The sequence below is a fragment of the Rhineura floridana genome, chromosome 1 (genome assembly GCF_030035675.1).
Source record: "Rhineura floridana isolate rRhiFlo1 chromosome 1, rRhiFlo1.hap2, whole genome shotgun sequence".
Classification (NCBI taxonomy): Eukaryota; Metazoa; Chordata; class Lepidosauria; order Squamata; family Rhineuridae; genus Rhineura; species Rhineura floridana.
In genome coordinates, this window is record NC_084480.1 from 49,198,289 (window position 1) to 49,225,188 (window position 26,900).

A 26,900-nucleotide genomic window follows, 5' to 3' on the forward strand; every position below is an offset into this window, starting at 1 on the left:
GCTTTCCTTTCAAAATACTGATATTTCCTTTCATTTATTGGTAGTTGCTTTCAAAATATTGTTGTTTCCTTTTAAAATATCAATGTTTTCTTTAAAATATCTGTATTAACACCAATATTTGGGGGAGAAAAAAATAGAGGTAAAAGCAATGGCTAGCAGAACAAGGACGACCTTGAATCAATACTGCCTGTTTTCGAAGCGCCATACCAGATGCACAGCAATATCTTTTTCAAAGCAACAGGAGCAGCCCTTGAGCTTCTGCCAGATGGCTCCAAAAACATCATGCTGCTTTTTTGCTCTGTCAAAATGCAAGCCTCTCCCTTTCACCTTGCACACAGGCTGGGCAAACCAGTTTCACAGCCTCCACCTCCTTACAGGGGAGTGTAAGCTGACCAGCCTATTAATTTGTAAATACTGTGGCTAAGCTAAGGTGAGGCTTCAAATCACAGGACAGAATTATCAATTGCACATGCATGTGTATGTGTGTGTGCAGCTGGATCCCATGAACTGCAAGCAGACATGCACTTGCAAAAAAGACCTTTCTGATCTTCTACTCTAGCCCACTCTGCCCTCCCCCCCCTAAAAAAAAGCCCTGCTCCTGAGGGTGGGAGAACCCTCCAGAATGGTGCTTAGTATGATGTGGAGCTACAATTGGAAAGTTAGCAGAAATCTAGTTATGAAGTGCTCACACACACACCTATGCATATATATATTTTTATAGTTTTAAAACTTTTATTGCACTCTTATACAGCAGATAATTTCCTGACAACTCTCTCCATCATCAGCATTTATAGAATCAAACTAGATATGACACTAGGTAATCTGTGTTTGGTTCTCTTGAGGAATTTCCCCCTCACTAGCAAATACAGGTATGATTTGGGAGGTGGAAGAGAGCCCTATCTCTCTATTATTTTCTCCATCCATATTCAGGATTGGTATATTGGTTCCTGTTAGTTTTCCTGCAGGAACCAATATACCAATGGTGTATGGGTGATATGGGAAATAAAACCTTCTCCCCAGCACCATGACGCATGGTTCAACTCAGTCTCTCCCACACCACTGCATTTGTCCTTGGAAAAACCCATGGGAGATCCAGTTATGGATCTCCTGATCTCTTGAAGTCAAATCTAGTTTGGCGCTTAGAACTATCATGCTACTGATAAGAGCAGAAGCCAGAGTATCTAGCTAAACAACGTTCGGCTTTTGTCAGTCACTTTTTAATCTATGCCAGCATTCACATGTGAAGGTCAACATTCAAGGTTCATTACAAATATATACAAAATGTATTTATATATGTGGAGGTGCATGTGTGTGGTTACTCCATTTAAATCTTTTTTTTTAAAGCCTCAAGAGTTTGAACTTTTCATTTCCATATTGTCATTTACCATAGTAAAAGTAGGATTTCCATTAGACATCCTGGCTCTTTTCAGTGTTGTCCAGATACATCTTCCTACAAAATTGCCTCCTATAAAATTGCCCTTGTTCCTATGGGAAATGGTTATAACACCAGCAATCTAAAATATTCTCTAAAAGAAAGAAGCAAGCATTAAAAAAGAGGAAAGAAATTGATTGTATTATGCATTTTGTATTCTATAAATGAGGTAGGTTCTCTCATCTGTATATAGCACTTTTTTCTTTAAAAATTGTTGAAACAAAAAGTCAAACACAGACAGCTTTCTACAAATTGAATCTATATGGAACATCCATTTTTAAGTCTTGTGAAAAATAATTGGCATATGCTTTTTTTGTTCAAAATCCCTAAGTTTAAAATAAAAATAAGTTGCACTGAAATCATGGAAAGCTTCTTCCAAATAAATATGTTTAGAATCAGAGTGCATGTATATCAGAAATATCAAAAGTTAAAGAATTAGCAGAAGACCAATTCATTTTCTTTCTGGAGAATGAAGAAACAAAGAGCATCCACACATTCTTAGGGATAAAGATATTTTGTTTTTCAAACCAATTTTGCATCTGAAACAAACCATATCTAAATGCCTTTTCTGAAAAGGAAAAACGCAATTCTCTTTATATCCACCTCCATGTGATTAACAATAGAATGAACCAGCAGAAGAGTTAAGTATAATTTAGAGGAGGAAAATGTTGTCTACCTTTTGGTCTGGATGTCCGTTTTCGAATCCTCATTTTAGGCAAGGAAGGCCAAGAGTAATTAAAAGGTGCATCAGAATCAGAGTCCATTTTTTGTTTTGCTTTTGGCTAAACAAACACCTCTTTAGAGCGCTGCTGTTGTGTTGAGAAGCAAGTCAAGTGACAGAAAATAAAAAGACTTAAGAAGGAAGGATCAAATTGCCCACTAAACCCAGAACTCAGGAAAGGGAGAGGCAGATTGAGTCTGTTCTCTGCAAGCATCAAGGATGTGGGCAAATATTAAGGCAGACACAGTCAAGTTAAGATCTGAACACCCTGGAGTGGGGCTACTGCATCCTGGTCTGTAGTTATAGGAAAGGTCACTGTGTGCCAATGAATCATTAACTCACCTTTTCAATTTTCAAATGTAAATGAAGAATAATCTGAGTTGCTACAGAAGGAGAACTTTCTCTCTCACTCAAAGAGATACAAAACCCAAAAACTTTTCTTTATATTAAAATGTTAAGTTGCATTTGGCTTACTGAATGCAAAATGATTTTAAGGCTTTCAGCTTTATAAACAATCAAGAAAGTCTAAAGACAAAATCTACGGTCAGTCTGTGAACGCAGCAGCTTCCCCTGCCTCCAGTCCCCCTCCTCACCCTCCACCCCACCCTGGTTTCCCCTTAGAAATTAAAGCACTGGCAGATCTGAGAATTATGTGGACAAAGCAGCAGGTCAGCGATGGAACGCTTATCTTCCCCAAAGTTAAAGGGGGAGCACAGGATACCACAGATGAGTCATTTAAGACATTATTTTTTCTAAAAATGCATGCCTTGAAAACTATTGTTTTGCGTTCATAGTATCTCTGAGTTTGACAGTGAACCCTAAGGATTTTGGTAACGTTGGCACCTTTACAGAACTGGCCTGCCCTCTCTGCCATGTACAATAGAGCTAGTGACTAATTTATAACAAGTCTCCCATTCTTACAGTCTCCCTGAACAACTCACCAGCAATTAGTATTCAGCAGAAACTCATTATCCCTCCCCCATCGTTACACTAGACATTTCAGGTTTGTGTTTGTATTTTCTTTTTCTTTTTTGCTTGAATGGGGCTACACAAAAGCAGACACAAAACTAACATGTCTATTCCTTGTTGTTGTTTAACCAAAATCCACTGAAAGTCACCCCATATTATACTGTATGCATTTTTGTACTCCACGTTAACAGGGAGGGGTGTACACATATGTGAATCAACTTAGATGTCAATTTTGTAAGAAAATGACATATGAACTTGTTAACTTTCCTCTACCCCACATCAATTATTTTTACAACCACTGAGATATGCAGAGCCACTTCAGCATAATGGATCAAAGGATTCCTCAACTCACATATTTTTAACAGATCAATGAAGCACTTGTTGCAACTAAATAATTCAGATACAGTTCAAAAAATGGAATTATGCAATGATTGGGCAAGTTTGCACCCATAATTAAAATTCATGTTTTGTAAGCTTAAAAAAAGATTAAATTAAACTGATGTTCATTTTAATTGTCTCAGCTGGCCCTGCTGGATTTGCGTACAAAGAAGATTACTTTCAGACCACATAGGTCTACTAAATGCACCTTCAGACAAAACTCTGGGTCTCCTGTTGGGGAAAAGCAACTGTACTGAGCCTCCCACACATAACCAATCCATGAAGAAGTGCATTTACACCAACAGGAGCTTCCCTCCTACAGCTCATAGCAGCTTGAGGGCATTTTTCATGAGAAGCATGGTGGAAGGGGAGCCTTCCTGCCCACATACCACAATGCTAATCCTGATTGTGCCCACACAAAAAGAATTATGGGGCTGTATCCAATGCTTTGTGTGCAGTGTTCCACTCATGTAATTGGACTTTCCCTTCTCCCTTCTCCCCAACATGCCCCCAAATCTGCTCCAAAGCAGATTTTGAGAGTGTGCGGGAGGCTGCAGGGGAGATGAAAGTTATTTTGTAAAAGCAGCAGAAGAGTGAGTAGGAGACCACCCATGGAATTTGAAGTGACATGTTTTGTGTCACATGTAGCTTCACCTAGTGAAGGCTCTCCCACTAACCCATGAGAATGTCAAGCAGTTTTTTAATCCCCCTCCCCCAAACCTCAAATCTCCACATTCTTTCCTGTCCCATATACCTTTTCTCCTTCTAGGAATTTACAGGGCTCCTGCATTTCTGCCAATCTCTTGTTCTCTGACCAATCAGCTCTCTGCACCACTCAGACAATCCTAATCCAAACGTATAGCTATGGCAAAGACTAACTCTCATTTATCTCTGGGCAGAAAAACCATGTGACTGATATTTGATTATTAGGAGGGCTGCCGGTTTTTCAGCCTGCTGTGAAGGTTCTACTCCCTCTGTTGCTATTAGACCAAACGAACAGACTAGTTATCAGATTAGGGAGGACTGCCTGAAACACACATCTGCCCCATCTGGTAGCATACCAGAATCATGCATCTGTTCTGAACTTGCTCAGAGGTGTTTCCTTGAAGGCCACATCTACTCATGGCTTTTAACATGTTTTGGTAACCAAATAAGCAATAGGGAGTGTTTCCTACTTTGAGGAGTTTGCAGCTGCTGAATGGGGCAGAACAGATTGATCTGAGCCATGTGCAATTCCAGAGTATTTTCCAGTGTTTTTCCAGAAAAGCTGTGTGGACCTGCTTCCAACAAGCCCTCCCTAGCTTAAATTCAGAATATGTTGAATGCAGAATGGAAGAAAATGCTGCTGCAATTGTTTTTTGCTTGCTTTTTTGTGAGTTTGTCAATGAATTTCTAAAATGAAATAAATGTACAGAGAATACTGATGTTTTAAGTCAGCCTTTCATGTTCAGAGTGTCATTTTCTCATAACTTAAAACAGCCTTTCCCAACCAGTGTGCCTCCAGTTGTTGTTGGACCACAACTCCCATCAGCCTCAGCCAGCATTGCCAATGGTCAGGAAAGATGGGAATTGTGGTCCAACAACATCTGGAAGCACACTGGTTGGGAAAGGCTGTTTTAAGTTATGAGAAAATGACACTCTGAACATGTGCAATGGCACAGTTTCCTAAGTCCTGTACAAGTCTTATTGTGATAAAAACATCAAGGTTAAAAACTGTAGCCCTACCAAAACAAAACGGTATCAGACACCATTGGTTTGCCCCCAACAATGCTGATTATTTGCTCAATAGAGGAGTATGCACGATCCTAATCTAGCAAGGAATCACATTGACACTGATTGTGTGTGGGATATATTTACCTTGTACAACACTTTGCAGACTGCATCCAGCAAAACTTCAAATATTACTGCAAGCAGTATATGATAGGTCTTTTGTATAGTCAACATACAACATGGTGTAAATGGTATCCTCACTAACAGTCTTTGACAGCTGATGGTTGAAGGTGACAAGTGGGAACTGGAGGAAACAACTGTGCAGTTTTACTCTGAGCAGAGAATTAGAAACAGCAGACCTCAGGTACTGGCTGGCAAGCAGCAGCCCTGAGGAGCTGCAAAGGAGAAGAGGGTGATGCTATTTCAAGACTAGCAGCCCGTCCCTTCCTGCTAAACTTATATTTCAGTAAACAAGCAGATATTATCAACACGCTACAAGTCTCCAGTCCTCTGTCCTCACAACCAAAATAATCCTGTACAAGACAGACCTAAAACTTGCTATCTATCAGGGAATATGGAGCATGAAGTTATGTTTTCATGAATAAAATTAATCCTTTATTGAAACATTTGTTTAAAAAATAGAAAACAATAGATATAAAACATCCAAACAAAACCTTATTACCTAAAAACATTACCCTACTGGCAATATCTCTCAGACATTTTCATTAAGACTACTATGACTCCAGCAGTACATAGTAAATAGTCTCCAATGATCAAGCATTCCCATCTGATTTGTTCCTTCCCATAGCTGTTTTGCTAAAAGGTCAACTTATTCATTAACATGGCTTGCCAAACTCTGCACAGCTATTCTTCCATTGTTGGTAAAACATTCTTTTTTCCAACACATTGCTAAAAGCATATGTGCTGTTATCAGCAACTTGCCCACAACAGTTTTATGCATTTTCAGGTAACCAAAGAGAATTGCTAAAGAGTTTAATTGTACATTGTGCCCCACTATGTATTTGATCTTTCTAAAAATGCTCCTGTAATATAAACTCAACCTTGCTACACTTCTACCAAACATGTATAAAATCTGCACTGGCTGACTATATCTCCAGCAAATAAATGTAGCTCATTCCAGAAAATATACTACCACTGACACAACTGTTTGACAAAGCTGTCTAGACTACACTGGCCCAATTTCCCCAAAGTACATCCACTGCAAGTTTAAAATTTGCTCCTGCCAATACTTTCCCCTTTTGACTTCATACTTGTAAGATAATTTCTGTCCAAATTCTTTATACTTCACATACAATGGGAAGTAATAGAAATGGCTTGGATTGTCTAGCCAGTTCAATATTTCTTTATATTTCAAGTAATTAACCTATAAATGTAAATACTAAAATAAATAAATAAAAATGACAAGGAGCAATTAGCCCACGTTATATTTTACATTATATAATTACATCTACCATCTGTAACTAAGGCTGCAATCCAATACATGTCTATTTAGAACTAAGCTCCATTGGGTTCAATGGGACTTACTCCAGGGTAAGTGTGTATTGGATTGCAGCCTAAAACTGTAAACATAAGTTGTGTTGCTCCTAAATATCATATTCAATCCTTTTCCCATTTGAATGTAACATAGGACTGATGCTAATGATTATATGTTATGTGCCTTCAAGTCAATTACAACTTATGGTGACCCTATGAATCAGCACTTACCCTAGAATTTTATTACAGCAGTGCTTATTTCATTACTTTGGTGTCCAACTCAGTATGACTTTCTCAACAACATTCATACTTATTAGTGGAATATTTATACGACTTGGTTCAATGTTCCAACATATAGACCTATAATCATCCACTGACACAGCACAACCCGTTTGGAATGGTCATACCTCCAGACAAAGCACCTTATAGCATTATCACTGGGTTTTCCATCTTGCCCAGGAGATTCATTGCTGGCTTTCAGGTGCCCACTCTCTCTTCATGATTTGCCCACTGCTGGAAGAATCAGGTTCCTGTGGCCACCGCTATTCTTATTCTGCCTCTCCCCATATCCCATTCCATAGTCCTTTTAATGCACCATTCTGTGTATCTGTTACAAATTTCTCCTTCCCACCTCTTCCCAGAGGCCTTACCTCTGCCACATGATTCTTCTTATGATAGTCTAAATGGTCCACTGAGTACTTCAAATCTCAGAAGCGAGTAGGAGAATTTACGCAGGGGCAGGACCAATCACAGCTATAACCCTGCATTTCTTTCTTATAGCAACAAATGAATTTGCTGAACCAAGGCTGAATTTGATTAAGAAAATTTGGTTTTCAGATTCATTTTTTAATAATCAAATTTACCTTTTGTAATTCTGCAGAAGCTAATTTAAAAGGAAGGACAACAAATTGTTATATGTATTTTTTCAGGCACTTCTGCCATCCATTGACGTTTCCCTTTTGACCCTTTTTTAAAATCTCTTGCTGCTCTGTCTAGAGGAGACTGTTTTTCTATGAGGGGAAAATTGATGCCAGGGAGGGATACCTGTTATGGGGAGCCTTTCTCTGTGTTTGTGTGCATACATGTTTTCACATCCTTTCTAGTGTTGGGCTCTGCTTCTGTAATACAGTAGGGCCCCGCTTTTTGGCACCTCGCTTTCTGGCACTGGGCTAATACGGCGCCAGCACTTTGATCAGCTGTAGCACAGGAAGCTCCAGCCGCTGCACTCCAGCTGACAGCACTTGGGCCCTGGAGCTGCCCGCACTACAGCTAATCAGCTGTAGCGTGGGGAGCTTCAGGGGCCAAGTGTTGTCAGCTGGAGCGTGGCGGCTGTAGCTCCCTGCACTACAGCTGATCATGCACTACAGCTGATCATCGGTAGCATGCGATCAGCTGTAGTGCGGGGAGCTTCAGGGGCCAAGTGTTGTCAGCTGGAGCGTGGCGGCTGTAGGTCCCTGCGCTACAGCTGATCACGCACTACAGCTGATCATTGGTAGCATGCGATCGGCTGTAGCGTGGGGAGCTTCAGGGGCCAGGTGTTGTCAGCTGGAGCGTGGCGGCTGTAGCTCCCTGCGCTACAGCTGATCACGCACTACAGCTGATCATCGGTAGCATGCAATCAGCTGTAGTGCGGGAAGCTTCAGGGGCCAAGTGTTGTCAGCTGGAGCGTGGCAGCTGTAGCTCCCTGCGCTACAGCTGATCACGCACTACAGCTGATCATCGGTAGCATGCGATCAGCTGTAGTGCGGGGAGCTTCAGCTGCCGCACTCCAGCTGACAGCGATCAGCTGTAGAGCGATCAGCTGTATTGTACAGCTGATCGCACGCTATGTCCCACTTTTCGGCACTTTTTGCTTTTCGGCAAGGGTCTGGTCCCTAACCCGCCATATGAGTAGGGTCCTACTGTAATCGGATTTGCCATTGGATTAATTATTATTTCTGATATTCTCTATCTTTGTGGAGAAAATTCCGATTCATTCTTCTTTTTTTCTTTTTTTAAAATTCACTTTGAAATCATCGATAACGTGAGTGATACTTTGATCAATCTACTTTCTATGTGAGCTCTTCAAACGTGTATTCCCTTTCACTAATGTGAAAGACAGAAAGCAGCAGGGGGAATGAGGTGTTGATTGTAAGTAGCAGGGGGGGAGACATTGACTTGATAATCTGCCTGAATCTGTTCTGCAGTGCACTTGAAAAGGAATGTAAACAGGCAATAATTACAGACTTCAGAATAAAGATCGAAAGTGGAGACTCATGAATAAATAATAATATTGATACTTCTCTGTAGACTGAAAAAAATAAATATCAGAGGAAATCAGAAAAATGAAAAGATATCAGAGGGAAAAGGAACTGGATCATTAACAACCACCAGGAGCACACACTTATAAAGGAAACATAAAAAAGGAGAGGATTCCACCCCCAATCCTTTCCAGCCCCCCCCCCCACACACAAAATCAACATAAAGGAAAAAGTGGCCTCACTTTGCAGGGAGCAAGATTGTTCACAAATATGCTCCCCCTTTTTGGTTAAATACTAGAATTTTTCACAAACATGCCTTCCTCCTCCCCCCAAAAGTTTGGTTTAATTCTAGCATCTTTTGGTTCCAACAAATTTTCCTAGGTGAAAATTTTGCTCTCTAGCATCCTTCCCCAGATGCCCTCCATTTTGTTGGTTAATGGTTAAAGCTGATGGGAGTTGGAATCCAACAACATCTGGAGGGCACCAAGTTGGAGAAGGCTACTCTAAAGGAATCATTACAATTACACCTGGTCCAAGTCAACAGATATAATGCTCAAAGAGATTCTGATTGTTCAAGTGACTGTTTTTGGCACAGAGCACCTTGCCTCTACTCTCTTGCTGGTTGCACAGCACAATCAGTATAAGATGTACCAGCCCTGAGGGTCTACAGACAATGAAAAGGGGGGTTATAACGTTAAGAAAGAAATCACTAAATCTGTGGAATTAGGTGCATGATGTTAAATTTGTGGAGTGGAGGATCATGCCTTGGAGGAAAGGCTCAGACCAGATGATTTTCAGGTCTGTATGTATTATTGTCAGTCTCTCTGTGCAACCAATTCACTTTAACAATCTCAAATTTAACTAGACATCCTGTGAAGAAGCCTTGGCATATTCCACTGTGGTTACATAATATTCTCAGCATGCTTTAAGGACACAGTTGCATAAGGGATCCAGTCTCTAGTTCAGAGAGTTTCCCCGTAGTTCCAACTCTGATTTAGTCTTGCTATGAGTGTTTTGCTATTTCCCACAACAGCAGAAAGTTCCAATTATTTCTCTTGCTCTCAACATCCCAGACCCCAATTCAGCAACCAGAAAGAGATGGAGAATGTATATCGAGTTGATCTCACTGATGAAGCTAATCCAACTGGTCCTGGCCTCCTTATAAATTTAACTGCTCCTCTAGTGATCTGTGTTGTACAGGCCCCAGATGCTCCAAGTCTCTGCTTTACCACCCTCTGGTGGAAGAAGGCAGGAATGCAACTCTAGGCCCTAGTCTGATATTTCTGAGTCACAGTTTAGCACCAAATTTGGTTTTATTACACTTGAAGGCACATAACACACACACACAAACTTAATAGCCTTTGGGTTTTCCACCTCACTAAAGGCACTGCACTGACATAGCTTAACAAAGGAAAGAATACCTGTAGCTCAGAGATAGAGCACATGATTTGCATACAACAGGTTCAAAGTTCAATCCCTGGCAGGAAATTCTCCTGCCTAAAGCCCTGGAGGGCCACTACCAGTTAGCATTTACAAAACTGAACTAGATGGACCAATAGTCTGACCTGGCATAAGGAGACTCCTATGTTCCTAAGAAAGCATCACCAGTAACCAGTGGTGGCTGCTGGTTCTGATTTTCAGCACATTGAACAGCTCTTCGAAAGTTCAGACTAAAACCCAGAGTAGATTCCACTCTCCACTGACATCAGAGCCATCAGCCACCACTTCCGGGAACTATTTGTTAAAGTTTTTTTAAAAAAATGTTTTAAAAGATGTTTTGTTTTAATATATGTTGTTGCTATGTGCCTTCAAGTTAATTACGACTTATCACGACCCTATGAATCAGCACCCTCCAATAGCATCTGTCGTGAACCACCCTGTTCAGATCTTGTAAGTTCAGGTCTGTGGCTTCCTTTATGGAATCAATCCATCTCTTGTTTGGCCTTCCTCTTCTCTTCTCTTTTTCCCAGCATTATTGTCTTTTCTAGTGAATCATCTCATTATGTGTCCAAAGTATGATAACCTCAGTTTCATCATTTTAGCTTCTAGTGACAGTTCTGGTTTAATTTGTTCTAACACCCAATTATTGCTCTTTTTTGCAGTCCATGGTGTGCACAAAGCTCTCCTCCAACACCACATTTCAAACAAGTTGATTTTTCTCTTATCTGCTTTTTTCACTGTCCAACTTTCACATCCATACATAGAGATCGGGAATACCATGGTCTGAATGATCCTGACTTTAGTGTTCAGTGATACATCTTTGCTTTTGAGGACCTTTTCTAGTTCTCTCACAGCTGCCCTCCCCAGTCCTAGCCTTCTTCTGATTTCTTGACTACTGTCTCCATTTTGGTTAATGACTGTGCCGAGGTACTGTATTTTTTTATATATATAAATGCCGAGGTACTGTATTGATAATCCTTGACAAGTTCAATGTCCTCATTGTCAACTTTAAAGTTACATAAATCTTCTGTTGTCATTATTTTAGTCTTTCTGACATTCAGCTGTAGTCCTGCTTTTGTGCTTTCCTCTTTAACTTTCATCACCATTCGTTTCAAATCATTACTGGTTTCTGCTAGTAGTATGGTATAGTCTGCATATCTTAAATTATTGATATTTCTCCCTCCAATTTTCACACCTCCTTCCTCTTGGTCCAATCCCGCTTTCTGTATACGTTCTGCGTATAGATTAAACAAACAGGATGATAAAATACACCCCTGTCTCACTCCTTTTCCGATTGGAAACCAATCGGTTTCTCCATATTCTGTCCTTACAGTAGCCTCTTGTCCAGAGTATAGGTTGTGCATCAGAACAATTAGATGCTGTGGCATCCCCATTTCTTTTAAAGCATTCCATAGTTTTTTGTGATCTACACAGTCAAAGGCTTTGCTGTAATCTATAAAGCACAGGGTGATTTTCTTCTGAAATTCTTTGGTCCGTTCCATTATCCGACGTATGTTTGCGATATGATCCCTGCTGCCTTTTCCCTTTGTAAATCTAGCTTGGATGTCTGGCATTTCCCGCTCCGTATATGGTAGGAGCCTTTGCTGTAGAATCTTGAACTACTTGCATGGGATATTAAGGCAATAGTTTGATAATTACTGCATTTCCTAGGATCCCCTTTCTTTGGAATTGGGATGTATATTGAACGCTTCCAGTCTGTGGAAACAGTTTTCCATATTTGCTGACAATTTTTTGCCAAATTTGGACAGATTTAATATATTTTAAAGTCTGTTTTTATGATGTTTTAAAGTGTTTTTAGTGCTTTTGTTTGCCTCCCTGGGCTCCTACTGGGAGGAAGGGTGGGATATAAATCAAATAATAAATAATTTTTTTTTCTGAATGGATTACTCTGTTTTTCTTTTGTATAATTTTATTTTGTATATATCAAGGCTCTGCAAAGAAATGTCACAGATTCACCACTACCCCTTGTTATTTTATGGACTTTTAGTCCTAGTTTTTACATACTTCTTCTGTAGCCATTTATATTAGTCTGGACCAAAATATCACCAAGCCAGTACTTTTAAGTGAACAGAAGGGAGTCATAGGGCACAAAATCCCCCTGCCCAAGTGGGGAAAACAACCTTGCCATTAATTCACTTCCTCTGTGGATATTCACAAACTTCACAGCCACAAACAAAGTGAATTGCAGCACAACATAGGAAGAAAGGGAAGATGTTCACCGACAGCAAGACAACCAGGCTATTCTTCCTACAGCTACAGGCAGCTTTTCCTTAGTCATTCATTCATTCATTATTTAATTTATATCCTGCCCTTCCTCCCAGAAGGAGCCCAGGGTGGCATACAAGAAGTGATAAAACTTAGAACATTTTTTTTAACAAAATCTTTTAAAATATATTTTCAAAATCTTGAAAACAATTCCAATACAGATGCAAACTAGGTAAGATTTCTATTTATTTATTTATTTAATTTAATTTATATACCGCCCTAAGCCCAAGGGCTCTCTGGGTGGTGTACATAATAATAAAACAATCAGAGAATATATAAATACAATAATACAATGGAATCAAACAAAAATAATCAAAATAGCAGCAAAGTACATCAATAAATATTAATAGTACACATTAAAAAACTTGTTGAAAGAGGAAGGTCTTCAGTAGGCACCAAACTGACAACAGAGATGGCACCTATCTATATAAGAGGAGTAAATTCCAAAGGGTAGGTGTCACAACACTAAAAGTCCACTTCCTATGTTGTGCAGAATGGACTTTCTGATAAAATGGTATCTGCAGGAAGCCCTCACCTGCAGAGCACAGTAATCAGCTGGGTATATAAGAGTAACATGATCTTTCAGGTATCCTGGTCCCAATCTGCATAAGGCTTTATACACCAAGACCAGCACCCTGAACTGATCCTTCTCTTCCTGTACTGTGCTTACAGTGCTGAGGAGAAAAAGAGGGAAGTGTCCCCTTTTTGTCTAGGTATCAAGAACAAGACAATGAGCTCCCTTCCCACAGCACAAAGGTCGCATTTTGCCCATTTTGAAGGGCCCCTTGATGCAACTGACAAAAGGAAAACACCTCTGCACTCATGAATGAAGCAGCTATGACTACCTGTAGTATTTAGATATATCTGCTATCTGAGAATAATACTTCTTGCATCTGACAAAATGGAATCCAGTTTTTGAATCCAGTGGGGCTTACACCAAGGTAAGTGGAGCTAGAATTGCAGCCTCAGACAGCTGTGCCTCAGTCCAGATACTGCAGAAAGCTATCCCGCAGAACAGAACTGAACACAGATAAAACATGATGGCTGAAAAAGAGCTAGGACAGCTCTTTTGGAATAGGTCATTTACAAGATTTCCTTTATGTCAAAGCTGAAGGCCGTATAAGCAAGAAGAAAATATAAGGAACTGGAACACAAACACTTGAATAACCATATACACTAAAGATATCAGCTCAATTCAGATGACCCACCAAATAATAGTTTTGAAATAAGCCACAATCTCAAAGCTTCAGTTTTTCTATCAAAATGTGTCCCTCCTTTCAGTATGAAGTTTAGCACTAACCACAGTTTGTTGCGATATCTGGGCCAGATTTGGAAGCCAACCTCAAAGCATGGCTTACCATTCTGGTTTGGACGGCAAGCTCTAATCATAATAGATAATTTACACATCATGGCAAACCATGGTTAGTGCTAAACTAGGAAAGGAAAGCTGTTTCGCCACTTCCTCCTCCTCCTCCTCCACTGTGACTGAGGCTGGTCAGTTTTCACATTAGCAAGCAAGAAGAAACCAGCTGTTTTCCTTTTGCAAAGGAAAAGAGGAAAGCAGCTTTCGGTCCCCCTCCTCAACATTCTCCTAGAGTCACTGTGGGTAAGACTTGGGTTTTTTCCTCCTGCTTGGAGTTTGGATTATTTGAGTGGTGGGGCGCGGGGCAGAGAGAGAGAGAGAGATGTACTGCTGTGCTGTGAGTAAAAACATGAAAACAGCAATATTTTTGAGGGGAAAAGTTGGTGTTGGGGCAAAGCCATCAATGTTCAGAGCAAGCATGATCATTCTGCAAACATGGAAAGCATACAGGACACAGAAAAATCTGGTGCTAAAATCTGAATTCAGCTGAATTCTCGCCCATCCCTAGAATTGATCCACTCTTTCTCGTACACACTGGAAACCATGGAACATATATTTCACATACATTCTCATTCAAGGTTGTGTGTGTGTGTGAGTGCGCGCCTGCACGTGCACAGATGCATGCACGTGTGTGTGAGAAAGAGAAAATGATGGCAAGCTGAAAAAAAGCAAAGCCCAGTGACGTATCTGAATAAAGGGTTTCTTGTGAGTCCCTCCCAAAGTTGTTTTTAATTTTAAAATGGACGAAAGAGTTCTGGGAACCCAGACTACACAAAGCTAAACTTTCTTCATCATTTACTCACCTCTCTTTTCTTAAGTGTTGAGGTTTGAAGAAAGCCAGGAAAAAAGAGAACAAACTGCCTACTTAATATTTTTCTTGGACATAATTTCTTTAAGCTCTATTTACACTTGCATAACCATAAATTTTCAAGCAATAAAATACGGCATTTTCTCATGCTTCTCTCCAATCCAGAACCTGATTTCTTGCAACCCAACTCCCTATATTATTTCTATACAGTACAGTATAAGAGCCAAAGGCTCTGTTTTAAGTTTTCATTATTTTGAAGATATTAGCATGTCATGACTTGAAGCTTCATGTTAAGCAGTCACAATCCTTAGAGGTTTTGTATCTAATTATAATAATCCTGTTACACCAGCATCCCTTAGCACAATTTAGCACATCCCTTAGCTCTTAAAAAGTGCAACAAAGTTCCATATTTTAAATGAAAAATACAATAAAATGTATTAAAATGTTAACGTCTTTAACATGGAAAGTGGAGAAGGAAGAAAAGATACACTGCAGGAGGAACCAAACAGTGGATCACAAGAAGGAAAAACCTGGGGGGAAAGAAAGGCCATGGTCAAAGGACAGAGTCACCCAATTTAGACAACGATATACAATGGTTCATCATTGCCTTCATGGGCCTTGGGCTCATAGACTTCCCTCTGCCTTCTCCTCCAGCAAAGAAGTTTTTGTTTCCGATTCAATTAACCACAGCTTACCTTTGCATCAGAAACATAAAACGTGGTTAAGATTAACCACATTAACCTTAACTAGGGCTAGTTTTGAAGTTAGTTAGCTTCATAAACTTGAAGTTGACTTGTTTCAATGACAAACCATAGTTTTTCAAGGTTTGGAGATAACACTTCAATGTGGGAAGCAAAAAAAACAAAAACAAATTGCTTCTGAACTACTCATTCTGGTCAGTTAATAACTCTAAAAGATCAATAATGTGCAACTACCATAACTGAAGAAGGAAGACAGAAGATGAAATCAGAGTAATACCAAGGCAGATCAACACAGGTGTCAACAGTGCATCAACATTTATTAAAATACCTGGCTCCCCAGTTGACCAAGAGTAGGTAGACACAAGGGGCTCCACACAGAAAGGTTTTTGTTGGCACAGACAGAGCAGGAGCTTGTGCTCAGCAAGCCTGTTCTGCTCTGCTGCTTGCCAATTACAAACCTTAAGATAAGGCACACACAAATATTATTCTACTTTTGCTGGCTCTGCATTGTACCCTAAAGGAAACCATGTAAAACGCCTGTTCCCAGCCCTTTTTCAGCCATCATACTCTATCTGTGCCCCATTTGTTCTACAAAACAGCTTTCTACAACATCTGGATTGATGCCCAGCTATCTAAGGCTGCAACTCTAATCCTGTTACCTGGGTGTAAGCCCCACTGAATTCAATGGAACGTCCTTCTGTGGATGTAGTTAGGACTGCAGCCTAAAACTCTCTCTTAAACCAAATGAAAAGTAAAAAAATCATTTCACTTATCTAAGGCTAAATCAGGACAGGGTATGTGTGTGTGAAAACCCAAAACATTTAAAAACGTTTGTTCATTCATTCAATTTATAGAGTTTAAGGAGGAAAGTAGATTTATTTGTTTTTTAATTACAGAAAGAAAATAAATGTAAGAAAAGACAGTACTGAAACCACAGTTTACAGAGATCTCATTGCAGCTCCAGAGGACCACACAGTGCAGCAGATCATTCTGTTAAATACTTTAGAGTGATGAGCGATTAAATTGGAATTAGTGAGGAAACCAAAAAATTCAAAAGACAGACGCCTTTACATTTTCTGCTGCTACCCTGGTCACACCATGAAGCATGCCAAAAATTTGGCCTCAGTGCTTTTTATCTTCTGGAGTGCAAGCAGCAGTCGGCAGAATCTCTCACCTCCTCAGTAATACAAGCCAGGGAGCTCAACAAAATAAAAACATCAGCTGCCAGGTCACTTGAACAAAGTAATTGTGTAATCCAGAATGCTATTATCTAAAATCAGCCTTCCTTATTTTCAGCAGGTACTCTGGGCAAAAGTTTGTATTAACATATTTCAACTTCTAAAAAATGGAAAAGAAGTGTTTTTCTGGTTAAAATAAGCATGTACAATTTATTGCAAAATGGGTCAGTTTGTTTTTTTTAAAAAAGTACTGTTCTTATCTTAATGTTAAATGGACATTAAATATTAAATGGAACTAACTGTGCAGTCTTCTGTAACCCCTAGTTCAAGCACTTAGATACATGTATAAAATAAATGCTAGTAGTAAATCATATTGTATTAGACCAGGGATTCCCAAACTGATACACTCCATGTGATATGCTTGTCACATCATGTAAGGCCTAGGCAGAGCAATCCAACTCAGGGGAAGTCGGTGAATGTTGTGCTGGAGCAAGAAAAGCCAGCGTAAAGTTCCAATGCATTCAATTGCCGTTCAGGAGCCCCTGGGTTGGCTGAACACTGGCTCAGCCAGGAGCTGTGCACAGGGTACAGAAAGTAAAAACCTGCTGTCCCAAATACCCTTACCGGGAAGTAAGCCCTCTCCACTGACTTCTATTGTATTAATTTTCTTAGACCAATCTTTTTCCTGGCATAACTTCTGCCTGAATTGGGACCTGCAGGAGTGTAGCCTAAGTCCCCTCACCTCAGCCCTTTCTCTGACATGTCCCCAACACACCCCTTTCTCAGGACTTATATCAGCTTACACCAGCTTCACTTATGCTGGTCTCAACTGAGTTTATGCCAGCATAGCCCAGCTGATCCAGGACCCAGCTGGCTCAGCTGGAGATCTGCCGCATCCAACTCCCCTCAGCCCGGTGTAAATGCAACTTGGATTGTGCCCATAATCAGGTTTATTTTTTTAAAACAGCTTAATGCAGGGTTTCCCATACTGTGGTTCACAGTTTGTCTGTGGATTTGTGATTGAAGATGGGAGAGGGCACATCCATCGCAATGAATATTCATATTGATTTTTAATTGCATTTTAATTGCTTGTTTATTGCTTCTGTTGTATTTTATTGTTTATTATCTGAATTCTATGGAATTACAATTAGTCAAGAAGGCAGAAAAATCTACTTTCTCCTACCTTCTACCTCTAAATATTCCTAGGGAAGGGCCATAGCTCAATGGTAGAGAGCACACAATTTACATGTAGAAAGCCCCTTGTTCCATTCCTGGCATCCGCAGGTGGGGTAAGGAAGAAACCACTGACAGTCAGTGTAAATGATGATGGACAATGCTCTGTCTCTTTATAATGGTAGCTTTCTACGTGCCAATGCTGTACTCCAGAAATGTACAGGTTGCAATTGTTAAGCCTGATGTCATGTCACAAACATATGGGAGCATAAAACTTAGGAAGCCGAGTTACGCTAAGTCAGGCCATTGGTCCATCTAGCTCAGTAGTGTCTATACTGGCTGTCTGTGGTTCTCCATAGCTGCAGACAGCAGACATTCCCAGCCCCACCTGGAGATGCCAGGGATTGAATCTGGGACCTTTTGCATGCAAAGCAGGTGCTCTACCACTGAGCTACGACCCTTCTGTATGTAACTAAAAACAATGATATCTCAGTAAAACTATGTCTGTAAAGAATATTTTGATTCTTTACAGAACAGATCTTCCTGCATTGTATAATAGTATGAGGAGATGGCAACAGACCACAGGCAGTGTCCTTGCTGTGAATATAAAGGAATATTAGAGTGTCCCAGTTTTCCAAGTCTAGCTCAAGACATTTTGCTGCCTGAGGCAGACCACAGTTTGGGAATTCCTGAACTACAGGAAACACAGTTTCCATCATTACATAATTTGGATGCCTCATTCCACCTCATGGCTGAAACATTAATAGGATAACCAAGGCCAATGAACCAATCAACTCTACTCACCCCATACTGTTGCTCATAGGTGCATTCACCAAGATGTTAAGTAATATGCAGGTCCATTTTATTCTAATTCTGCTCTCAACACTCTCCAAAAGACTCTACTAGACTGCGACTGGGACACAGCCTTTTTAACTCTAGGCACGTAAGCTCCTCAACTATTCTTGTCACTCTTAGAGGTCATTCCACAATGGACTGAGTACTACAGGGTCCATTTCCAATATCAACCAGATTCCATATTTTTTTCCAGGATCAACTCTCCCAAACCCTCACCCACATCACCCTCCAAAATTTCAAACACGGATCCTCCAATGCAGGAGTTCCAGTCGGCATACAAATACTGCAAGGCATTTAAAAAATGGAACCACGATTGCCAAGAGCTCTTCTTTCAATGCTTGAAATGATTGATTAATAAAATGTTGGTTAATACCATGCTGGCCTCTTGTACTTGAAAAATCATCAGTTACAGTAGCTTAAACCAAAACAAAATCAAAAACCTATCCTACAACTGTCCAATGTTTACATGCTTAGATGTGAAATTGCTTAGATGTGAAATTGTGTAATTTAGCTCTTGCTCTGGTCAAGCACTAAGTTATTTCCTATGAGAGTCCTCTTTTGCTGGTGGAGCTGTGTATAGAACCTGTTTACCTGCTGTCTCCACTTACTTTGGACCTGGAAAGCAAACAGTGGTGGCTGGAAGCTGCACATAAAGAGGATCAGACAGAGAACAGGCTACCCTTGCTATCAGCCTAGAAATACAGAGCAAACTACTGTAAGGCAGCAGGAAGAAAGAGAGAGAGAGAAGGAAGAGAGTTCACTGCATTGTATCTCCAAGCCTGCCACTTCTTGTCACCAGAGAGCAATTTCTACTCAGCAGTGATAACCAGCAAATTATAAGAGATGGGGGAGGGGAGGACTGAAAGAACACAGCTGCTCCTTACCTAAATCCAACACTGTATCATCTTCATTTTCAGTTGGCTGAACTCTGTAGAACTACAAAACAAATGGGAATCAGATTTTGTTACAGCTTGTGGTCTGTAATAAACTGTGGAAGCTGGGAAATTTCAGAACACAATATATATTTATCAATAACATTTGCTGTATTTCAATGTTATTATTTTCTAAAATGTCAAGCAAAATCATCCACAAAGAAAGACCATCCATTCTCTTAATAACCCCTTGCCTAATTTTCCCAAACAACGAATCATGAGTTCAAATCATAATGTCTCAATCCATCATCCACTATTCTGGCCCACTGGAAAATTTATATTTCAAATAATGCAAAGAGGGGGGCCTGTCACAGAAAAAATATATTTGAGTAGCCAGCTCTTTTCTTTACAGACACCAGATAAAGAAACAACACACCCAGAAGCTTTTAGGTGAACAACCTATAATTTACTTTGGGGGGGGGGGAATCAAAGAGAACTCAAAGCAGACCATAGAACATGACAGCCATCTGCTTCCCATACAGGCTAATGTATTCCCCAGTGTGATTTAAAGACTTGGGAGCTCTCCCACGAACCACTCCCATGTCAGAAAACAGGTGCAAACACATTGGCCAGAATCCAGCACATAGTTAGGCTTGCTAGTGATATCTGTTCCGGTGAACTGGGGCCACTATTGAATGAACATAAATACAAGGCACTCTTAAGACAAAGGAGGGACTACACCTCAGTGAAAGACGGCATACTTTGCAACACAAAGGGTTTTAATTTCAAGCCTTGCCATCACCAATTGAAAAAGGATCTCAGGTAACAAGGAAAGGTGTTGAGCTAAGACAGTGTAGTGCCACTGAGGGAGCCCAGCTGAATATAAGGCTGGTCCAAAGAGCCCTGTGTTCTCAGACACCTGGAATAAGATGGCTCTGTTTCATCAGTTCTTTTACAAAGTAGAGCTAACTGTATTTATCATCAGTCAGACAACACATTTCCTTTTAGACAAAGTAAATTATTGCCATAGGCTTTATGTCACAACATGATGAATAATGTGACTGGCCCCAATTATCACAGCTTAACGACCCAAGGGAGGGGAAGCAAAAATTCATTATGCATAGCCAACTTTACTATACTATACTATACTATACTATACTGGGTGACGGCTGAAATTACTCTGACACGTATATATCTTTTCTCTGTTGGAACAAGAATAGGAAAAAGTGCTACTTGGAAGGCATCAATTTTATTTCTGGAAGGTGTTTAGATATCAAAGCAAAGGGTGTGATAAGTTTAGCTTAGTTGATTTTAATAATTTATAAATTTATAACTGAATTGTACCATTGTATCTTCATTTTTGAGCGATGACTCCTCAGCAACAAAGTCCACAGGATCTGTTTAAAGAAAAGCAGTTTTCCCATTAGCCCTTGGTGGTTGCCAAACTGTGGAAGTTGATTCTTCTTCCCCACCTCACCCCATACAAACACTAAAAGTGGGAAATAGAAGGATACACAAAGACTGAAAACAATTTGCACTACTCCCAAAGAAGCATGCCTGTGGTTGAAATTTTAGATAGTTCTACAATAAGTTGTTGTGTTATTTTAATGGGCTAATTGTAAATGAGCTCTTTTTTCTTAAAGGGGCATGCTGATGAACCATAAACTAGTCTTGTTGATAAATATATACTTATCAAACAGCACTGACTGTTGCAAGCATATTATAATATACATGAGATTCTAACTATTTTTTTAAAAAGAGGGGGGAGAAGGCAATATCATGCATTTTAAAAACTAGCTCTTTCCCTTTAACTACAGGGAACAATTGTGACTATGTTATTATTTTATTTCCTGGCTCCTTTTCAAAACTCTAGAGGAAGGACATACTGCACCAAATCCATATTTAATTCATTTTCCCCCAGCCACAGACAGTGCCAGTATTATGAAAGAGAGGCATGAATATTCTGTGCCTGAGCACATTCAGTGAAATCCCCTGCTCACCCGACAATCTAGGTAGCTAGCTAAGATAAATATTGTTGTCAAAAAGAAACAAATAAACTTTGCAGAGTTTTTTCTTTTAGCTATTTTTTTATTAAGCCATTTTTGTATCACGGGATGCAAATCTGTTTTCATTTTTTAGTTTACTCTGTAACAGCAGCTTCAGATATTTTATAAAAGCGGTAGGGAGGAAGTCCAAGGGAATCATGCTTCCTCTTTTTGGCTTCCGATGTAATATTCAGGCAAGCACCTAGAATTCACAGACTGGATGAGTGAGGGAAGTTCCACCTTTCCATGTTACATTGGAAAGAAAATGCACAATTCACTTGTCATATGCTAAGCTGCTCGAAAAATAGCTGGTGTGTACCTGAAGCTACTATGATTTCTACTTTATAAAACAAGTGATCCTTCTAGTGCTTTTTGTCTGTGTCTAATTTTTCAGCGCTTACTAAATCTATAACAGAGCACCAGAAACATTCCTTCAAAAGAGATACTACCTCAGTTCTTAAGGCTGTTTCATGTGCATCACTTCCTGATCTATGCACTTGTAGCAAAATGAAACACTCCTACTGGTGTATCCAATTATTCCCTAGATCGCGTTTTTTTCAGTGTAGGGAAAACATAATTGCAGTGAGGTACTGGCCAACAGCATCACTTCTAAAGGCCAGACATTTCATAGTAACCCAGAACTCAAGGCACTGTGAGCACTTAGCAATCTCTTGCTATAGACAGATTTACACCTAAGAATCATTTTCTGTAATATAGAAACACCCAGCTGGCATGTCAACAAGACATGAATGTAGACTGATCCACCATTCATATCTAGTGGACAGAACACTCGTTGTCTTCCCTCTTAGATCCTAGCCGATTCACCTTTGTTCTCCCACCTCAGAAAGCCTGAAGGTGGCGCACGGAGGCTGTGTACACACCATACATTTAAAGCATATGGCTTCCTCCAAAGAATCATGGGCATTCTAGTTTAACCCTCACAGAGGCACAATTTCCACCCCCGTATTCCCAGGATATGTTGAGAGACGTCATGTGCTTTTAATGTATGGTGGGTACACAACCTGATCACTGGAATACAAACAGACAAACCAAGAAACTAAGGAAATACTGATGTCATGATTATTTACAGCTTCTAGGACAAAAAATAATTATTTTGAACTCTAGCAAGCATTCCTTTATGAAACCAAAGAATTGGCTCTAATGAGAACTTTTAAGGTGCCGTTCTATGCACTTACACTTACTAGGGTCAGTCCTAATGCGAGGCTTGCTCTTGAATTAACATGTGTTGTGACTATCTGCATTCTGTGCTTTATATGTTCTATAATGTTTACATGTTTCTTTAAAGGACTTAATATGTGCAACACTTCTATGCAAATGACAAAAAATAAATTATTTTTCTTTAATGTCTACATTATTCTATTTTTTGTTGCTATCAGTTAATAAAAATATCTGTATGACGAGGCAAACCCCCAGAATCGTGATGGAATCAATCAAAAAGGAGTTTTGCATTGATATAAATGAATCTTATGAAATTACAAATGCACCCTCAAAATTAAAGAGATAAAAACCTCCATATCAAAACTAGAAGCAACAGTTCTCTCTCTCTCTCTCTCTCTATATATATATATATATTACACTGAAATAATGTTAGTGGAATTCTGCCCTCTTCTGGCATTTTAGAAGTTTACCATTGGTTACTGTATTGAGTCGAAATAATTAGATCCTTAACTCTCTCCCATACTTGGTTCAAGTGTATAATCTACTGATTTCTGTGTAGATCAATATGAATCACAACGGTATATCAAGATGTCCCACCTCTCTCATCAGTGTGAAATGGAAGAACACATCTGCATTAAGTTCTCTCCCAAAACACAGGGGAGACTCAGCTCCACAAATGCAGCATGGAATGTGCTATTTCTGGAGTGAGAAGAGAACAGCCAATCCGAGGCAAACTGCCGCAGATTCTAGAACTCTGAAGGCCCAGGAAAAAACTAGAAAATTGGGAGGGAGAGGGAGTGTCTGTGGGTTTTCCCCCAAATTCTTCTTATTTCCTAAAAATTGGGGGAAATTAAAAAAAATGGGGAAAATGTTTTTCTCACTAATTTTCCCAGGGTTTTCTGGGTTCACCAGGGCTGTGGAGTCAGAGTTGGCATCGTGGAGTCGGAAGCAATTTTGGGTGGAGTCGGAGACGGAGTCGGTAGAAATGTACCGACTCTGACTCCGGCTTCTTTATTAGTATTTTAATATTAATATTAATTTATTAATATTAATATACATTTGCCATTTATGAAAGAGTCGGAGTCGGACAGTAGAAAAATAGAGGAGTCGGAGCTGAAGATTTGACGTACCGACTCCACAGCCCTGGTCTTCACATCTCTAGATTATCCCCTTCTCTCTCCCACAGCTTTTTTGCTCATACAGTGCGATGATCTGCGCTCAAAAACCTATTTATGTGTGTGGATCACCTCTCCTGGGATTGGGCCATAGCTTACATCATCATCATCATCATATTACAGCCTTTGACACCTGAACTGCTTTAGAAATGTTAATTTTCTCTATAGATTTTTTTTAATGAAATCTTTTAGTTTTTTTATCTTCAGCATACAAAGTGCTTTATAATGCTTATCTCATTTTTTTCCCCTCACAAGAGTCCCACAGGCAAATCAGGCTGAAAAACAATTGCTTTAAGTGCTACTCAGCAAAACAGCAATTATCTTAACATTTTGATTTGGATTCCTGCATCGAGCAGGGGGTTGGACTCGATGGCCTTATAGGCTCCTTCCAACTCTACTATTCTATGATTCTATTATTTATTTTTTAAATGTTTGCACCACAGATTGCCTATGTGCTGAACAGTTCTCTGACTGCACAAGAAGCAAAAATTATTACAATGAATTTTACACAAATAATTTGACAATGGATTTGTGACAATACCACAACAAAGACTGAAAACCTATACCTTCTGTAGAAACTGTGAAATTGCAAGGCATCTGCACTCCTCTCAGTGTCTCAGCATACGCTGGAGTAAGATTCTTTAAAATAAAAACAAGTAATACAAAATAATAACCTTGTTTATTTATTTATTTAGACCATTTATATCCCACCCTTAACCTGAAGATCTCAGGGTGGGTAACAGCAAAATTTCAATAAAATATAATATCCGTACCATACTATACCTAGAACATATTAAAGAAAAAAACAAGAAATATTCTGTGTGCATACATACTACTTAAATTAAAGCTAAAACAAATTGTATCTCCAATATAACATGCGGAAAGCAAGTTCAGATAGTACTCTTAAAATACTAGAGAAGGTTGTGCCATGGTTTGAAGGCACATAATGGAGCAACTTCACTGAAGTTAAGCAAGATGAGTTTAAGAACTAAAGAACATACCTAGGAAGCTGCCTTACACCTAGTCAGACAGAGGCAGTAATCTTAATGAGCACACCTGGCACGAGTGAATGTGCTGAGCCTGTTCAGGAACCGGAACCGGAGCTCAGAAGGTCATATAGATCCACAAAGGGCATATCACCCCCACAGACTCTCCTACACTGTAAAACACATGAAGCACCAAGAGGACACTGCCAAACTACCCTCAAGATGAGGGTGCCAAGTGGAGGAAAACAGCACAGGAAGAAACGGACTCTCTCCACAAAAATCAAACCTGGACGCTCACAAACTGCCATCCAACAACAAAACAGCTAGATGTAAGTGAGCATTCAAAAGCAAATACAATTGACTAGGGGAGGATGATCCTTAAAAGGCAAGATTAGTTGCCAAAAGAGACTTACTGGAGCTCCTTGTACTGCCTGTAAGAGGAAACAACAGCAGATGCGTTGGCCAAACAACTGCCCAGGAATTGCCACTGCAACCTCCAGAAAGGAATGAACCTCACAGAATGATCCAACTCAGTGAGAAGAGGCATTGGAAGTGCAACGGCAGAGATCATTCAGTGTGTAACTTAAGGGTTAATTCTGTTAGTGCTAAGGTCAATGGAGGGATGGAGGTGTTGCATAACAACCAGGAAAGGTAGCATACTTTTTAGTGAGGTAGTACTTGCCCTGATAGGCTGTGTAGCTGTTAGGACGTTTTTGTGTGAATATTAAGTTGAATCTAACCCTGCTCTCAACAAGGCCTGTTAAAAGGCAAAACCTTCTGTTTCTTTCTGTTTTACTTGTTCAGTTTGTTCAGCAAATTTTACCAGGATTTTCTCTCTGGACTCTGTCTGCTTTGTTCAAGTGCCTCCACTAACAAAGCCATCACCAACTGTCCAGAAAATGGGTTAATAATGCAAGTGTGGAGAGGAGCCACAGACTGTTTCCACCTGCAGAATCCAGGGCTTCTCATGTTAATCAAGTAACATAAAAAGGAGGGGGTGCAGCAGTGGCTCCTACACTGCTGGGATAATGAAAGAATCTGGTCAAATCCCCACTCAGCCATGCAGCTTGCTGGGTGACCTTGGGCCAATCACCATCTCTCAGCCTAACCTACCTCACAGTGTTGTCATGGGGATAAAATGGAGAGGGAGGAGAACCATGTATTCAACCTTGAGCTCCTTGGAGGAAAGGTGGGATATAAATAAATACATTTTTCATACTATTGATCAATTGTGATAATATATTTTCCTCTCAACAAGTATTAACCTAAAGCAAGCGTTGCTAATTTTTCTGAACCAAAAAAGTTGGTTCCATTGCCACCTTCCACAGCTGCATGCATACAACATCACACACACATCACATACACATGACAGCAACCTGCACACACAGATATATCACATATGCACCTGGGAACACACAGAGAGAGATGTAGACTGATACACACACATAACTGCAGTACTCTATCACCCAGCTCACCAGGAAACAATCTATATCCTGATTTCACCCTCTGCACCCATCCCAGCACCATAATAAGGATGGACATACCCCTTCCCTGGACACACACACACACACACACACACACACACACACACACACACACACACACACACACACACACACACACACACACACACACACGATTCAAGTATTATTCTTTGCTCTGTATGCATATCCAGGGAACATGTGTTGATGGTTTTATGGCCATAAAATATAGTACTAAATAAACTGATTTTGGAAATGTTGATCTATCCTACCCTTCAGTAAAAGCTCTCAGAGTGCATACAACGCAAATACAAGACTATTATACAATAAAATAACATAGCAGCAGTCAGCTCTAATGTCCACCATGGTTAAAAGCATAGGGTAATATCCAGTGTTAGAGGAGACCCACTGAGT

The 26,900-nt window shown here is 39.9% G+C and overlaps 1 protein-coding gene across 5 annotated transcripts in view; it reads right to left on the minus strand.

Moving 5' to 3' along the window:
• The window catches only part of ARHGEF28 (Rho guanine nucleotide exchange factor 28), a 244,137-nt gene that overhangs the window by 110,238 nt on the left and 106,999 nt on the right, over positions 1–26,900 (minus strand). For 4 of the 5 annotated variants that reach the window (XM_061621010.1, XM_061621004.1, XM_061620991.1 and 1 more), the window contains 3 exons: positions 24,586–24,658; positions 20,965–21,017; positions 19,633–19,684 (listed from right to left, as the gene is read on the minus strand). In XM_061621010.1, coding sequence (XP_061476994.1) covers positions 19,633–19,684; positions 20,965–21,017; positions 24,586–24,658 — 178 coding nt within the window. Of the gene's footprint in view, positions 1–2,108; positions 2,414–19,632; positions 19,685–20,964; positions 21,018–24,585; positions 24,659–26,900 lie in introns of those variants that run through there. The other variant, XM_061621020.1, reaches the window with a different exon arrangement.